This window comes from Mauremys mutica, chromosome 1 (assembly GCF_020497125.1).
Source record: "Mauremys mutica isolate MM-2020 ecotype Southern chromosome 1, ASM2049712v1, whole genome shotgun sequence".
Lineage (NCBI taxonomy): Eukaryota > Metazoa > Chordata > Testudines > Geoemydidae > Mauremys > Mauremys mutica.
The window spans coordinates 325,846,335-325,864,094 of record NC_059072.1 but is presented as its reverse complement, the minus strand read 5'-3'; the positions used below and the strand labels follow the sequence as shown (position 1 = coordinate 325,864,094).

At 41.4% G+C, this 17,760-nt stretch overlaps 1 protein-coding gene across 3 annotated transcripts in view; it reads right to left on the bottom strand.

The window, feature by feature from the left end:
- ARHGAP20 (Rho GTPase activating protein 20) overlaps positions 1 to 17,760 on the bottom strand; it is a 232,599-nt gene that overhangs the window by 179,999 nt on the left and 34,840 nt on the right. Inside the window, exons 1-2 of one of the 3 annotated variants that reach the window (XM_045018105.1) lie at positions 6,932 to 7,062; positions 6,206 to 6,284 (exon numbers count right to left, since the gene is read on the bottom strand). In XM_045018105.1, the coding sequence (XP_044874040.1) occupies positions 6,206 to 6,277 (72 nt within the window). In that variant the 5' untranslated portion in view covers positions 6,278 to 6,284; positions 6,932 to 7,062. The other 2 variants (XM_045018115.1, XM_045018125.1) reach the window with 2 other exon arrangements.

Sequence of the window (17,760 nt, the reverse complement as noted above, 5' to 3'; positions counted from 1 at the left end):
CCATGGCATCCTTACTTCCGTGCTGCTGCTGGCTCTGCCTTCAGAGCTGGGCTCCAGGCCAGTAGCTGCCACTCTCCGGCCACCCAATCCTGACAGCAGTGCCACTGCCAGCAGCAGTGCAAAAGTAAGGGTAGCAGTACCACAACTCCCCCTAGAATAACCTTGCGGACACCCCCCCACACACACACAATTCCTTTTTGGGTCAGCACCTCTACAATTACAACACTGTGAAATTTCAGAATTAAAAATCTGAAATCATGACATTATTTTTAAAATCCTATGACCGTGAAATTGACCAAAATGGACCATGAATTTGGTAGGTCCCTAAATATAAAGCATACACTTAAATCTAAGGTCCAATCAAGTGGAACTTGTTGTCTCCTAGGGTGTTCCCCTGCCGGACCCTTCTGTACCTGTCCCCATAGGTGCTGACTCTGTGAACAAATGCTGAGCACCCACTGGCAGCCCCCTCAATGCCTCCTGCCTGACGGGCCCCATGGATCAGCACCTCTCCTTCCCTCCCCGTGCCTCCTGCCCACTGCAAACAGCTGTTTTACGGCATGCAGGAGGTTGGGGAGGAGGAGCTAGGACGCGGTGCACTCAGGGGAGGGAGTGGAACTGGGCAGGAAGAGATGGGGCAGGGCTGGGAAGACGCAGGGCATGGGTGTGGCCTTGGGGGAAGGGTGGAGTGGGGGCGGGACCTGGGGTAGAGCTGGGAATTGAGCACCCCCTGGCACTTTGAAAAGTTGGTGCCTGTCCCTAATTCCCTCTGCTTTACAGGGGCCCTCAGACACTCTCATTCTCTTAAGTTTGAGCAAATTGGACACTCTAGTCTGGTTGCCAGAGTGAGTCAGCAGGAAAGCTCTGCACCTCTATCACAAGAAGAACGTCAGATGAAATACTATTCTTTGAGGTATACTAATTTTTTCATAGATTCACAAATAGATTCCAAAGCCAGAAGGGACCATTGTGATCATCTAATCTGACCTACTGTATAGCAGAGGCCATAGAACCTCCCCAAAATAATTCCAAGAACACATCTTTTTAGAAAAACATCCAGTTTATATTTTAAAATGCCACTGATAGAGAATCCACCACATTTGGTAAATTGTTCCACTATTAAAAAATTATGCCTTATTTCCAGTCTGAATTTGTCTAGCTTCACCTTCCAGCCACTGGCTCATGTTATTCCTTGCCCAGCTAGTGTTACTCCTGGGAGAATTCTGCACACATGCAGAATTCATGTCCCTTACAGATCCCCCTCCCCTGCAGAAAATACATTCTGCTGGGGAGGTGCTGCAATTACACTCTTTGCCTGCTAAGGGCGGCTGTAGCACCAGAAGAGAGGGCAGCTGGCTCTGGGTTGGAGCAGTCAGCCACAGGTAGGGAAGGGACAGTGGCTGTGTTCCTCACAGTGCCCTGCCAAGGGGGCTAGGTGAGGAGGCACAGGATATGGGGGGAACAGATAGAGGCAGGGGCACAGGAGCTAGTGGGGAGACAGCATTGAACCTGGGGCTGAATGGGAGTGGGGATCCAGGGACAAGTGGGGACAGGGGGGGTGAGGGGTGGGGAATGCAGAAATACATGTGGACAGGGACAGGTGTACCTCACTAAATGGGAGATACTAGGGGTCAGCCAGGGTCTGCATGAAGGAGGCTCCCCAACTCCTTAGCAATCCCTCCCGCCCCCAAAAGAACTGCTCCATACTTCTCCCACTCATAACCAACAACCCTCCAGGTTCACTCCCAGGCTTCTTCCCAGCAATTACTTCCCTCTCCCTCAGCTCCTCCATTACCCCTGACTCCCAAAGCTGCTTCTGAAGGGTGTGGGAAATACGTTTCTGTATTGTAGTTTAAATGAATATTACTCAAAGTTCTGCATTAATTGATGATTGATTGGTGATCCCTTGATTCGAGGATGATCTCTACTACAAGTTTACATATGGGTCCTGAGATGACTCAAGAGTCCGATCCCGGAACCGCAAATTTGCCCATAGTAGGTACAGACGTTTCGTGGCAGACCAGCTGCCTGCTGGGAGAAAGTTCTTTTTTTTTCCTTCCTTCTATCTCTCTTTGCAGCTTTGAGGGCAAGGCGCTTCTCCTCAAAGCAGGCCACTGCCTGATGGAGGATATGTATTAATATGTAAGATATCCATTTGTCAAAAAACATTTCCTGAATCTTTTTTGTTGTCTGTATTGTTACAGACATACTTGCTGTCAGGCATTTTGAAATAAATTACCAAAATAATTGAAACCGGCATGATTATATTGTGTTATTTTGACAAATAAAATATAAAGAATTTTAAAAGATTGTGCACAGAATTTTTAATTTTTTAGCACAGAATTCCTCCAGGAATATTTTTTGAAGACTGTAATTGAGTCACCTCTTAATCTAGGGTTGTGAGTTCAATCCTTGAGGGGGCCACTTAGGGATCTGGGGCAAAATCAGTACTTGGTCCTGCTAGTGAAGGTAGGGGGCTGGACTCGATGGCCCTTTGGGGTCCCTTCCAGTTCTAGGAGATTGGTATATCTCCATTATTAAATTAAATTAAATTCTCTTTGTCAAGCTAAATATATTGAGGTCCTTGAGTCTATCACTATAAGCCATGTTTTTTAGTCCTTTAATCATTCTCCTGGCTCTCCTCTGAACCCTCTCAATTTTTTCAACATCCTTCTTGAACGATGGGCACCAGAACTGGACATAGTATTGCAGCAGCAGTCAAATACAGAAGTAAAATAACCTCTCTACTCCTACTCGAGAGTCCCCTGTTTATGCATCCAAGGATCACATTGACCCTTTTGGCCACAGTGTCACACTGGAAGCTCATGTTTAGCTGATTATCCACACTGCTCCCCAAATTCTTTATTCCTAGATGTATACATTTGCATTTAGCTGTATTAAAACACATATTCTTTGCTTGCACCCAGCTTACCAAGCGAGCCAGATCAATCTGTATTGGTGACATGTCCTCTTCATTATTTACCACTCCCCCAATCATTGTGTCATCTGAAAATGTTATCAGTAGTGATTTTATGTTCTCTTCCAGATACATACCATATAATACGGGGAACATGCGTGAAATATGGGCGATATATACACACTCATAGAGCAAATTCTTTAACTACCATTAACACTAAGATAAGAAAATAATTAAGATGAGAGCTTACTTGATAGGACAGGAACACAGGACTCTCCATACCATAGCAGAACAATGGTCCATCAAGGTTAATAGCTGTACCCAACAAATGGTCAATGGCAAAGGAGGCATTAACCCTTTCACAATGCACCTAACTATACAAAGGGGAAATTACTTCCTTTCCCCAGACTTCTGACCTGATACTCACAATTCTGAGGTATATCTGGGACCTTCAGGCCAATTCATGGTCACCACAAGTATGAAAGTGACAATGGGTAGAGCACAGGAGGAACAGAGAGCGGGGTCCTATCTATCCTAAATTTCCTCGCTCACTGTGGTATCTAAGCTACCTGTCTTGACTAAGCAAGTTGCAAAGAAAAGAGTTCTTGAGTCTGTGACCCTCCCCAGGGCCTAGATTCACAGGAAGTAAGGGTTATTTTATTGTCCTGATTATGACAAAAGGATTGGATGCCATTTTTTCAAATAGCAGAGGAACTCAATGAGGAGAAGATGACAGCTGAGAGGAAAATCTTATGCTTTTCCAGTTCCTCTTAGGGTAGAACTACACAGCCACTAGACACCCGCAGCTGGCCCATGCCAGCTGACTCGGGCTCATGGGGCTCAGGTTGCAGGGCTGTTTTATTGCTGTGTAGATTTCTGGGCTTGGGCTGGAGCCTGAGTTCTAGGACCCTGTGAGGTGAGAAGGTCTGAAGAGCTCTGTGTAGCTCAAAAGCTTGTCTCTCTCACCAACAGACTAATACATAGGTAAAAAGGAGATAGTTAGAGGGAAGCTAAGTGAGAGCTACAGCTGCCCTAAATCATAACCCAACTCCAGGAGGAGAGTGGGGGACTCCTGACTTGGGAAGAGAGAGAGAGTTTGGGCTATACCCCTACTCGGGGAGGAGGACTGATGACTCTTAAACTCGGGAAAGGATGCTTGTTCAGCATTAACTCCAGGGCTACAAGAAGGGTTGGGCTCTGTAAAATGAGATAATAAATGAGACCGCACAAACAGGGTATCTTGTTCTCAGTAGATGGGTCTGAGAGTAAAAGACTGCAAGCACTAAGAGCCATATAGTTGCAGGACCACAAGGGGGCGTGCTTGAGGAAAGTGTCCTGTCACAGACAGGTATGAGCCCCAGCCCTTTGGATGGTTACCTGAAAATGTTCTTTGATACACTATCAGTTCAAAGGCCTTTGGAGTTTGTTTACTCTGTTCCACTTAATGGATCAGTTCCCTAGCTAGTGTAAACTAGTGTGGCGCCACTTAAGTCAATGGAGCTGCACTGATATATACTTGCTGAGGATCTGATCTTAGATTCCTTACCACCTTTCTCAAGTTTTCAGTGCCAGCCACTTCTGCAGTTACATCAGTTACCCTCCTCAGGGTCATTTCTGCACAAGGTAAACAAAATGGTCCAATAGTAGGGATATTTCACATTTAAACTCTTTCCCCTTAATGACACTGCCTATCTTTTGTCCCTTAAGCCATTTTAATCCTTTTCAGTGTTTCTCTGCCTATGCTATGTCATGCTTTCTGACCTTGCAAATCAATCTGTTGTGCAGCGTGGTATTAAATGCTTCCCTGACAGCTGGATAAATCATGCCCACTGCTTCCCTCTTGTCCACTAATTCAGGAAACAAATTTTATCAGGTGTGACCTACATCTATGGTTAAAGAGTGTCTGAAAAGCTGTAATTCACACAGTAGCCTCTGCTGATGTTAAAAGACACCATGGGACTTATTCAAGGCAGCAGAACTCTGAGGTCGTATATTGTGGGCCTAATTCTGCTTCTTGCTTACACTAGTGTAAGTTGGGAGTAACTCCTTTTAAGTGTATGGAGTTATGCCTGTGTAAGTGAGAAGAGAATCAGACCTTGCCATTTTCAAGTCTGAGTTGTTTCTTTGCTTTTAATTTTGATGTTTGTACACCTGATGTGATATTGAGAGCCTCCCTTCTTCCTCTTGAAAACAAACCTCTGAAGATGGAAGGCTGGAAAGGTAGCTTGCTGTTTAGAGAGCAAAACTGATAATGTTTTTTTGCTTATTAATGCTTATTTTGTTGCACTCAGATACCATGGTGATGTGCAGAGTATATTATAGAGTAGACTAGATGAGATGATAGCTGGACATTTTTCTTGCAGAGTTAAATTGTGATTTTAGAGAGCCTTAAGCAAAGGAGGTATGTAAGCTACAAAGTAGCTGATAAATAGCCCTGAGGAAACACTGACTTAGACTCATTTCTGAGTAATAGTTTCTCCCCTATTTCTTCCTTGGTGTTGGGAAAGTAATTTGCTGTTGTCCTATACCAGCAGGAAGTTCTGACACCCTCACACTAGCTGAAATGCACTGCCCACCAAGTAGGGGGTAGGGCCAAGACTAACCCATTTCCCCTCTCCTCCCTACCCACCTGCTGCAGAGGGAAGCAAACAGACATGCAGCACCTGCTTACTCCTATGCACCTCGGCCCAACAACTGGGTAATCCATGTACGAGGAGCTCTAATTCCCCATTGCCTCTTTGCATGGGCATGTAGTTCAGGTCACAGTCTAGCCCTTAGCAAATGCCTCACTGACATTTAGCCCATGAAAATAGTTCTGACCTATTTGTACTCAAGAGGTGAGAACTAGTGCAGAACTAATGCAAGCCTCCACAGAGAAAGTGAAGGTTAGTGCAAATTCCCCATTTCTCTCTAACCTGCACTATAGATGTCTATGGTCTATTCTGTGTTAATTCTTTGGGTGGAAAAAACAATGATGTCAATGGGAGGCGTTCCCTGACCAGCATGAATGCAGCACTGATAGATTCATAGTTTAGGGCCGGAAGGGACCCATAGGTCATCTAGTCTGACCACCTGTATAATACATGCCATAGAATTGCACCCAGTTGCCCGTGCATTGAGCCCAATAACCTGTGTATGATTAAAGCATAGCCTCCAGAAAGGCATCCAGTCTTGACCTAAAGACATCAAGAGTTGGATAATCCTCACCTCCCTTGGCAGTCCATTCCAGTGGTCAGTAGCCCTCACTGCCAAAAACGTGTCCCTCATTTCCAGTCTGAACCTGCCTACCTTCAGCTTCCTGCCATTGGTTCTTGTTATGCCTTTCTCTGCCAGCCCAAAGAGCCCTGCAGTACCTGGCATCTTCTCCCTGTGAAGGCACCACACAGTACAATCAATTAGAACTGTGCAGAGAATGAAAATTCCATTTCATGGAGGATTTTGAAATTTGGTTTTGCTTCAGTTGGGAATAAAACCTCAAAATTCTAAAACTCTTGAAAAAAAACAAAAACCATTGGATTGATAAAATATTTAGTTTTGACAGATTCACTTCAATTTAGACTATATATAGCTATAGATATATAGATAAAATAATACAAAGTAAAAAAAATTGAAAAAGTCATTTTGAAAGGAAATATTGAAATACTTTGTTCTAAAATTGTCAGGACAGGATGTTTGAGCATCATCAGAACTTCTTTCCCTTTTTTCTCTGAAAATTTTGGTGTAAGTGTCAATTTCACAAAGTGTTTTGATTTCATTAGAGCTGCATTGTCCAGTGAAAAATGATTCCGTCTAATTTTTTCTGACCAGCTCTACTCTCCTGAAAAACTAACAGATGAAGCTCTTCAAGTCTCCAACTGCAAGGCACTTTCCCCGGTCTCAAATCATTTTTGTGGCTCCTTTCTGAACCCACTCCAATTTTTCAACATCTTTTTAAAATGTGGGCCCCAGAACTGCATACAGCAGGGGCTCTCAAACTTCACTGCACCACGACCCCTTTCTAACAACAAAACTTACTACACCACCCCAGGAGGGGGGATTGAAGCCTAAGCCCAATGGCTTCAGACCCAGGCGCAGGCAGTGGGGCTTCAGCTTCGGCCCTGGGTCCCAGCAAGTCTAAGCCAGCCCTGGCGACCCCATTAAAATGGGGTCCTGACCCACAGCTTGAGAACTTCTGGCATACAGTATTCCAGTATATTCCAGAATATGCATCAGCATCTGCAGTGGAGATTGGAGAGAAGTTTGCATATAAACTGATAGTTTCATAAGGCTCTAGCAGTGGAAATATAAAAGTGGCTTATAGAGCCTGCATCATACTCCTACAAGACACTGACATGACACATTATAACATCTCCTTGGAAACCACTGCAGTGTGTGGGCTGTCAGTACATATCAGCAGTTCTACAGATTATATATTGTGGAACTATTATGATGACAGTATGCCATGAAATCAGTCAGTCAATAGGACTTTGCATTTTGCTTCTTAATGCCTTTCTATATGACTCCTGCTAAAAGTACTTTCACAGTGATTGACTTTCTAACTTAAGTATATGGGGTGTTTGAATCTAAAAAGAATGCAGCAAACAGTTCACATTATGGACTAGGAGTAATAAATGATTTCTAATTTACATGTATAGTTCATCAAGGCCTCAGTTCAGCCCTGACTGCAATGGGATTTAGTCACTTCCTTACGTAGTCTGCTGAGTATGTGTGGGATTACATATGTGCTTGAAGTTAAGCATGTATTTAAGTGCTCTGCTGAATTGGGCCTATGTTAGATATTTAACCTGATTAAACTGCTCCTTTATCTGGCTTTCTAGTCTCAGACATACTCATGGGACATTTCACATTCAGTCACTGAGAAGTAGCTTTATTGCTTTGGCTTTAAGTAACAGTAGCATTTATTTAACTTTTGCATATAGGGTCATAGGTCTGCATGGTGCTTTATATACAGCAAAGTGAGACAGTCCCTGCCCCCCAAAACACACAATCTAATATGTGTATGACAAGACCTCCATAATAGTATCTCCTCCTGCATATATACATATATGCATGCAGGAGGAGATGATATGGGAGGTGGGGAATAAACAAAATAAAGTCTTGAAGTTGCCAGTTCGGTAGAGTATGCACCAGGTTCCATCTTCATTTTTAAAAAGTTATGTCATAAAGAAGCAAAACAAGGCAAACCATTTTTTCTCCTTTGAGGGTAACTTTAACAAGAAGCAAGAGTTATCACCTACAAATCCCCTCTTCTCCATTTCCCCACTACAGAAAATAAAGATTTCATCACAAATTTTCCTTTCTCTCTTTCCCCAACACACACTGTTACAATATACTGTTTCAGTTCAGAAGTTCAGTGAAGCAAGTTTTATCTGTGTGCCAAATAACGAAGCTGTAACAAACTGGCTAGCATGTCTGGCCATGATCCACAACTCATTGAAAGCAAGTAAAAGATGTCCATTGACCTCAAAGGGTTTTGGAGCAGGCCCTATGTATGCACTGCTCTCTACTGGACAGAATAAGACTTGCTCAAATGAGTCACTGGTAGAGCTGGGTGACATTTCTTGTGCAAAACCTTTCTTTCTTTCTTTCTTTTTTTTTTTTGCCAAAAAGTGCAGAATTGGATCCATCAGAACAATTCACGGCTGTTTGATTTCGCTAATTGCTTTGGTTGGAAAAACAATGTAAGAAGTTTGGAAACAATTCATTTCAGCATTTCCAAATGAAACATTTTAATAGTCATTGGTCTGAAGGACATTCTGAGATTTAGAGTAGAAAGAACTGATTTCTGTGGCCATGGTGTGCAACAAAGACAACTTTCTAAATGGCCATGGAAGTGTTGGAATATGCTATTTCAATAAGTAATTTCATTCATATTTGTATAATGTTTAGAAAATATAAAACTCTATAGGATAAGGGTTTAGGTCCTGATTCTGCAAAGACTGATGCACCTGCTGAAGTTTACACACTGACTAATCCCATTAGCATCAGTGGGACATGCTCATACTAGGATGATCCAAGGAATGGAAAACCTATCTTATGAAAGGAGACTCAAAGAGCTTGGCTTGTTTAGCCTAACCAAAAGAAGGTTGAGGGGGGATATGATTGCTCTTTATAAATATATCAGAGGGATAAATATTAGGGAGGGAGAGGAATTATTTAAGCTTAGTACCAATATGGACACAAGAACAAATGGATATAAACTGGACACTAGGAAGTTTAGACTTGAAATTAGATGAAGGTTTCTAAGCATTAGAGGAGTGAAGTTCTGGAACAGCCTTCCAAGGGGAATAGTAGGGGCAAAAGACATATCTGGCTTTAAGACTAAGCTTGATAAGTTTATGGAGGGGATGGTATGATGGAATTGCCAAATTAATTGCCAAAATTAGGCTATTGATCTTTGATTATCAGCAGGTAAGTATGCCAAGTGGTCTGTGATGGGATGTTAGATGGGGTGGGATCTGAGTTACTGCAGAGAATTCTTTCCTGGGTGTCTGGCTAGTGAGTCTTGTCCACATGCTCAGGGTTTAACTGATCACCATATTTGGGGTCGGGAAGGAATTTTCCTCCAGGGCAGATTGGCAGAGGCCCTGGAGGTTTTTCGCCTTCCTCTGCAGCATGGGGCAAGGGTCACTTGCTGGAGGATTCTCTGCAGCTTGAGGTCTTCAAACCATAATTTGAGGACTTCAATAACTCAGACATAGGTTAGGGGTTTGTTACAGGAGTGAATGGGTGAGATTCTGTGGCCTGCGTTGTGCAGGAGGTCAGACTAGATGATCATAATGGTCCCTTCTGACCTTAAAGTCTATGAGTCTATAGTGTGTGAAGTTACGTATTTGTGTAATTCTTTGTAAAAATAAGGGCTTGAATATCATTATTGTTATAAGTATATACTCAGAGCCAGTGTAAGATCACTTCAATCACTATTGGAAATACAGCCCCTCCTGCCCAGTCTCCATTATAATGTAATTAACATATTGTTTGCTAGGAAAACGTGCAATAAAAACTTGCTCAAATGACATCTAAAACTACAAAGCATTGAAATGGCACACTTTTTGCCCGCATGCATATAATTTAGTGGGTATAATATACAAGGGGGGAACCAGCTGCGGTGAGGACAGAGTGGACTCTGAAGAAATGTGGCTTCAGTACTTTCACCACAGAGTGATCTTTTATTTTTATATTTTGTGAGTGTAACTCTCCTGGAAGGGTGCTAGAGCAAAAGCTCTGGAGAATGAAGTCTTCTATTCCTTCAGGGTGAAAATCATCCCTGTGCAGAGGGACAATACAAGGACTATGCACTTACTAAATCCAAATTAAGCCCTATTTTTAGGGCTTACAGACATGGTGCACAGGAATTCTGCTGGCCCTTTACACAGGTATGAATTTCATTCACACAGCATGGACAAGCAGCAGTGCTAACTTCTCCATCCCATAATGCCCACCAACGTTGCTTGACCCTGCGCAGGCAGAGACCACCTCTAGGGTTGAGGGAATGGATGGTATTTTGACTTTTTCAAACCCATTTTACTATAGTGAAATATTTGCAATGAAAATAGGAACTGTTCAATGTACATTTTGAGCATCGCTGAATGACAGCAGACCTGGGACTTCATGGGTGAGAAAATCCCTTGTTCACCTTTTATATGAGGTGTGAGCTCATGGAAACTTGGAGCAATTTGCCATTCACCTCCCAAACACCCAATCACCATTTTAAAACTTTACAATGTCCCTCAGTGGAGGTATATTAGCCCCACTCCGCGGCTCACAGACACTTTCAGAGAAGGTGAATTTAAAGCATGAAAAAGAAAAGATAAGAAGACAAAGATCAATGAATAAGCACAAAGAAAAGTGGTGCTGGGCAGCCTGTTTTCATTCTGTCGCAGATCTGTATGCAACATCCTTCACCGTGGTATCTAAGAACTGGTCAGTTCATAGTCCATTGGTTTTACTGGTAGAAGTAACATATATGTTTACAGTTCTCTCAGTCTTAATAAACTAAGGTGTAATTAATAAATAGGAAGGAAATGTATTTAAAAAAACAAATGACAAATTGGCAGTGTCATTAATTACTATTATTTACATTATAGATTAGGGCTCCATTATGCTAGGCATTGTACAAGTAAAAGATTGAGTCCCTAAGCGTTCACAACCTTAGTTTAAGACAAGACATTACATAGAGGTAAAACCAATAAATTGGGCTGGGGGCCGAGGGAAGGGAGAGAAGGATGACAGCAACGTGAGCCTGTATTTTCATAGACTATCTATGTGTGGTTTAAGCGTAGAGGTTCTGTTGTTCTATATAAGCCCTGCCGTGGAAGTACTCTCAGCTTGCTGCCTGCCTAGCTGTTAGCAGCTGGAAGGACTCTATAGGTGTCACAGCAAAGTGAGTAGTGTCTGGGTAGTGCCTTTACTGATCCATCTTGTAGGAGGGCATCCCACAGATAAGAGGATGCACATTAGAAACTATGAAGATGTATGAAAATAGAGCAGATAGGTAGTTCTGGCCACATCACAACAGGCCAGGAAGAACATACTTTCTATACAGTAGTACTTCACTCACTGGAAAAAATACCCATTCACTGTCAATTGCAAGCCCTTCAGGGTAGAAACCATCTTTTTGTTCTGCTAGTATAGTACCAAGCCCAACAGGGCCCTGATCCATGATTGGGCCTGTAGGTGCTACCAAAAAATAAATATTATTAATAGTAAGGGAACCAATTTCTTTTCAGTTGGGTTGCCAATTTTAGTTGGACGTATTCCTGGAAGTTTAATCATATGACATAATCTTTAATTAAAGATTAATCTTTAATTCCTGGTGACTCTAGTACAATCTTGGAGGTTTGGCAACCCTGCTTTTCAGGCATGTCTGCAGGATAAAGCATCTCTTTCAAAAAGATGGGGAAGATTATTTTTTAACTAACAAAACAATGTGTTTTTTTTAAAACTACTTTCTTGTTGTAACATGATCTAAAGCTTTACACTCTGGAACGTGTTAGCTTAAAGTGAGTGAACCAGGTTAATCAGCCAACCTGCGCAACAGAAACATTTGCAGATTCTGGAGTGACCACTAGAGGATGGTTCAAGACAAGAGTGCTTTAGAGTAGCAGTAATGTTGTTAGCATCTCCAGGGATCTTTGAAATTGTGCCATAGTCAAATTCATCCCTTGTCTCTACTTAAGTCATTAGAGTCAAACTAGGGATGAATTTGGCCCATATATTTTATAATCAGTTGCTTTTACAGACAATGAATTACTCCTAAAATAAAATACAGCATATATTTAACCTATTTTTCATAAAAATTCTATTGCTCCTTGCAAATAGGTTATATTATATGAATACATGTTAGTATACAGTGTGTGTGTGTGTGTGTATCAGCTCGTATCTATGAAAGCTTGATTATGCATAATTTACAATTCCCTGAAATTGTTTTTGGAGTGTTTTTTCTAATATAAATCCTTAATAGCTTTAAAGTGCTATGTCAGCCTCCAATCATCTTGTTATTTTCATATGATTTTTAATTAGCTACTTTTCCTGTGACTTTGCCATAATCAACTATACTTAATCATCTTGCAATTAAACCATGTAAATGTGGAGGCATTCTAAAACCATATTATATCAAATGTAATGTAACTTAATGATTTCATAAAAGGATAAATCTTTACCTCAGATCCAAGGGTTGGTTCTCAGATAAGCAGCTCAAATGAAGGATTATTTTGGCTAAGATATAGAAATGTTGATCCTTGTGTTGCTTTTTTTTTCTTTTTTTTAATAGTGAGACTAAGGCCAGAGGTGCACCCAACAATGCTGCAGCAAATGGATTTCCAAAAGACAATGTCTGTTTTGTTGGAAAAGACCCTTAGTCTAATGTATTGTCTATTGCCTCGACTCTTGCTGAAATGAAGGTTTGTTTAGGCAAAACAAAATTTCACCTGTTACATCGAACAACTGATGGATGTGCAGCAGCCACTGCAGATACAGAAGCCAGCAGGCAGATAATATAGCTACACCCTATATATAACTATATTGAGGCTATTCAGCACTAGAACTAGTAAAATAAAAGCTAATTATTTTTCCAGGACATTTTGAAAATAAACACACTTTTTCTAACCCCTATCCCCCCCCTCAAAAAATCATAAAATTATTTCGAGATTAAAAACTGACTAGTTCTCCTTAGCACCTCACAGGACCAGGAGTTAACTGATTTGTAGCAGTTACCATCAAATCTTGGCTAATAGCTGATATATTGTGTTGCAGGCAATTCCGGGAAAAAACGCCTATCCTTTTTGGTTCAAATGAAATGTTTTGTTTGACCCAAAACCAAATACTTCATTTCAATTTTGAGCTTTTTAAAATGATTTTTAATGAAATTGAAGGCAATGCAAAATGCAAAATGAAAAGTATTTCAAATCAAATCAAAATGTTTCATTTAAAAAATAAAAAGAGGGAATATTTTGACTTCTTCAGAATTCCACCCCACCCCACCCCCAAAGATGAACAAATCGGCAAAACTGACACAAATTTATGAAATGTTTCGGTGTCCCTTAATCTGCATTTTTTCACTGGAAAAAAGTTTCAACTAAAATTTTTCACCTTGCTCAAGTTATCATATCTTGATAGAGAGTTCTAAATGCATTACATCACCTCTAACTTTTGGTATAGAATGTTATTGGAAAGTCTTTACTAAGATCAATTTGTGTTGAATAGTTGTTTAGCTCATCTACTCTGACTCCAGAACAAACATAAATGCAAAACAGATAATGTTTGTCTCAGTTAAGATAATGATATACATAAATCCAGATTGGATGATAAGTTTGTGTGTAATGTAAAAACTCAACACAAGGCAAAAGCAACTATCCAGACAAGGAGACTTCAGAGATGAACCCTTAGCAATAGGAATCTTGGAAACAGGCCATTAAAGTGGATTTTTTTCCCAAAGACTTCTTTAATGCTGTATGTTATATTCACATCTTTCACACTGAGATGCATGTAGTTCACCTGGCTTACAAAGTAAACAGTATCCACACATCATATGAAATATTAAAGAGATTCATGTTAATTCCCAGGAAAAGACAAATGATTCATCATCTAATCGTGCTTCTAATAACTGATGTAGGCTGCAAAAATGACAGCATGACACAAGCTATCAGTTTAATTAAGAAGAAGTAGGATGACATCAGTTATGAAAACAAGGGAGAGGAAAAGATTGTTGGGACAGTACCTTTAGAGAACACACTGAAAATTTTAAGCATACGGTCAGTGAGTCAGAAGGAAGAATTTACATTGCAAAACATATGGAAGAGTGTAAGTTGCAGTGCAGTCTTATAGACTATTTGTGTTGCAGCCTAGCATCACGGAAGACAGCTCATTCCCATTACCTGAATCTTTCATGTAGTTACCCTGTAGTATAGCTTTCTGTGATAAATTACAAAATGTAATTGACTAGGAAAGACATTATGGAGATAGAACTTTTCTAAGTCTTGGTATGAAATGCATCTGTTCGGCTTTGTAAGATTTGTTTAAATTTTGCGGAAAGGAGAAGTGTACCATTGGTTATCGCATGTCAGAAAAAAGATTCTGTCCATTGTGCCACAAGCAATGAAACACCAATAGCTAGGAGGCATGATGTTAATGAGAAGATGTGAGAGGGAAAAACTGTGACATGATGTGTGATACCTTGTGACGTATATTACAAGGTGATTCAGAGGTTAACTTGTGCCACTCACCACCATATTTTTCCGGCTGCAAAGAAATGATTTTTCCTTGTAAACCCAACTGTGCCTAAGAGATTCACCATGACTTAAGAAAAGTGTGTGGTACCAGTAGGCAACAGAGCTAGCTGTGCCTGTTATCATAGAATATGACCAGTACCATTATCTTTGTAGTCATTGGGTGAGCTCCTGGTCCCATTGAAGTCAGCAGAAAAGCTTCAATTGACTTCCCTGGGGCCAGGGTTTCAACAAGTTTTTTCCCACATAGGGTTTTAAGGGGTTTTATTATTTTTGAGCAATGAGGAGGTGCTTGATGCTGAGAGAAGCAGGATGGTCTGGTGGTTAGGTCACTAGCCCAGCCTTGAGACACCTGGGTTCAAGTCCTTGCTTCACTATAGACTTTGAGTGTGGCTGTGAGCAAGTCACTTAGCCTCTCTGGGCCTCAGTTCCCCATCTGTGTTTAAACAAAATAATAATAATAGCTTCCCTACCTCACTGGGTGTTGTGAGGTAAATCCAGTAAGGAGTGTGAAGTGCTCAGATACTATGGTGTTGAGAGCTCTCTAAGTATCTAAGATAGAGACACAGGCCCAGTCCTCAAGAAACTTATGACAATTGTCAAAAAGGACAAAGAAAACAATAGGCACAGATAATTCACTGAGCAATCATAGGGTAGAAGCACCAGAGAGAGTTTTTCCCCCTACAGAATCACTTGATTATACAAGACATGGAGCATGATACTGCACAACATGTGAACACCACAAAGTCACTTCCAGAGGCCAGCCACTAATGTCATCAGACCCTTCCCTCAGAAAGCAACTGGTAGGTGCTTCTTCCAAAACCAAGAGCATCACAATTTCACACTAGCACACTGAACAACAGGGTATATCCCATAGGGAGAGTGATCAAGTGCCAAGTTTCAGAAAAATATGCAACACGAAGGTTTGAAAATGTGGGGAGCAGCCAGCTCCATCACAGGTAGACCACTGCCTAGACTGAGGCTTGAGCCCACCAGACAGATGAAAGGTTCCAAAACGTCAGGGGAGAAGTCTTCATTTGTTTGAGAAAGTTTGGGGAGTGAGGGAGAATAGGCTTTTAGTGGGAAACTGTCTTATGACTCTAACTGCAACATCATTACTGCTGCATCATAACTAGGGCACCTGATTGACAGGCTACATCGTGACACAAGCACAAAGGGAGAGCCAAACGCCATTCCCAGCACTATCATACCACAGAGCATCCTCATACCACTATCATCCCACAAAGAGTCCTTCCTTGCATTATAGAGAAGTAACTGAAAACAGGAGCTTTATTGTCTTTAACATTTTTACTAAAATAAAGTTCAGGCAAACAGAATCAAGGGGGCCTTGAGCTACATCTTTAAATGTCCCTCAGGGTATGTCTACATTGCAATTAAAAACCTACCATGCCAACTGAGTCAGGCTCATGGGGCTTGGGCTAAGGGGCAGTTTAATTGCAGTGTATATTTTCCAGCTCGGGCTGGAGCCCAAGCCCCCACCCTCACCTCACAGGCTCCTAGAGCCCAGAGCCTGAATGTCTACACTACAGTTAAACAGCCTCTTAGCCTGAGCTCCATAAACCTGAGTCAGTTGGCACAGGCCAGCTGTAGACGTCTCATTGCAGTGCAGACATACCCACAGGGGGTTAGCCTAGTACTACTGACATCAGCACAGAGACAGCGTACAGTTCTCAGGCAGGCAAAACTCCTGCTTGGCTGTAAATGAAGGATCAGGATCTACCTCTCTAGATCATGTGCTATGGCAAATTATTTTAATCTTAAACACACCTCCTAAACACAGCATAAAAGTCCAAACACCAAATCACACTATGGACTCAAAACCAGACTAGAATAAAGAGAAAGTTTTAACCAAATCTAGCACCCTGGGGGAGATTACAGTGGATTTAATCTATACTATGTGTACATCAAGGGCTAGAGAGACAAGGTGGGAGGGAAAGTCTTTTACTGGACCAACTTCTGTGTGAGAGAGACAAGCTTTTGAGTTTACACTGAGCTCTTAAGACCTGAAGAAGAGCTCAGTGTAAGCGTGAAAGCTTGTCTCTCTCACCAACAGAAGCTGGTCCAATAAAAGACATTCCCTCCCCCACCTTGGCTCTCTAATATCCTGGGACCAACACGGCTACAACAACACTACATCAATAGTTCTCCATTATGTATTTTAATAAAGCCTGCCAAGCCCTTCTTGCTCTTTCCCCTAGAGTAGGTGCTTCCTAGCCAATAGCTGTAACTAAACTGAAGACAAGATGACAAAGCTACCCTTTATTCAGGAAATCTATGGTCACATGACTCTTAGACTTAAAGCTACAGACTCATGACTACAGGAAACACAAAGCACATTCTTTTCTGTTGCACAAAGGTGCAAAATTTTGTTGCAGTTACATACATTCACCTCTCTTGGAAACCAAAGTGTTAATTTCATCTTATTATATTGTCATAGGCAATCTTTGTGCACTGTTTTTGTTTACTGGGTACACCTCACTGGAGGCTGTGACAATGAAACCATTGTCAGCTCTAGCCAAGAGTTGTGTCCAGGATTGTTCCACATCCTAGAACACTGTAGCTCACTGACAGCTGGATCTAGGTGGTCAGATAGATATTGGTTACCCAAGCAACCCCCATGCTATGTTTCCTAAACAACTAAGATGTTGGAAGTCTGAGGACAGTTGAGGGGAATAGTTCTGGAAAAATAAAAACTGTTCTCCAGTCACACTGATCTTGCATACAACATATACAGTAGAATCTGATTATTAAACTGTTTTAAATTCTCATCATTTCAAAAAAATGGCTGGCTGATGGGATCTAAAATTTTAAACAGGTATTTTATGGCCCCAGTTTCCCTTCCTGAATTAATACTGGAAAATAAGGTGGACGTGTAGAAGTGAAAGTGAATTAACAGACAGGCCACGTAGTTGCAACACATAGTTCAGTGAGTGCCACAATATCCCCAGTGAAGGTTCCTCACAAGCAGACAGTCACAACTTATGTTTGTTTCACATTTAAACGCTAGTGAAACACATAGTGTAATTGGAAAATATGATGAAGATTATGAAAAGCCATGTGTCAGATCCTGAAGTGACTCAAATCAGTATTGATCCA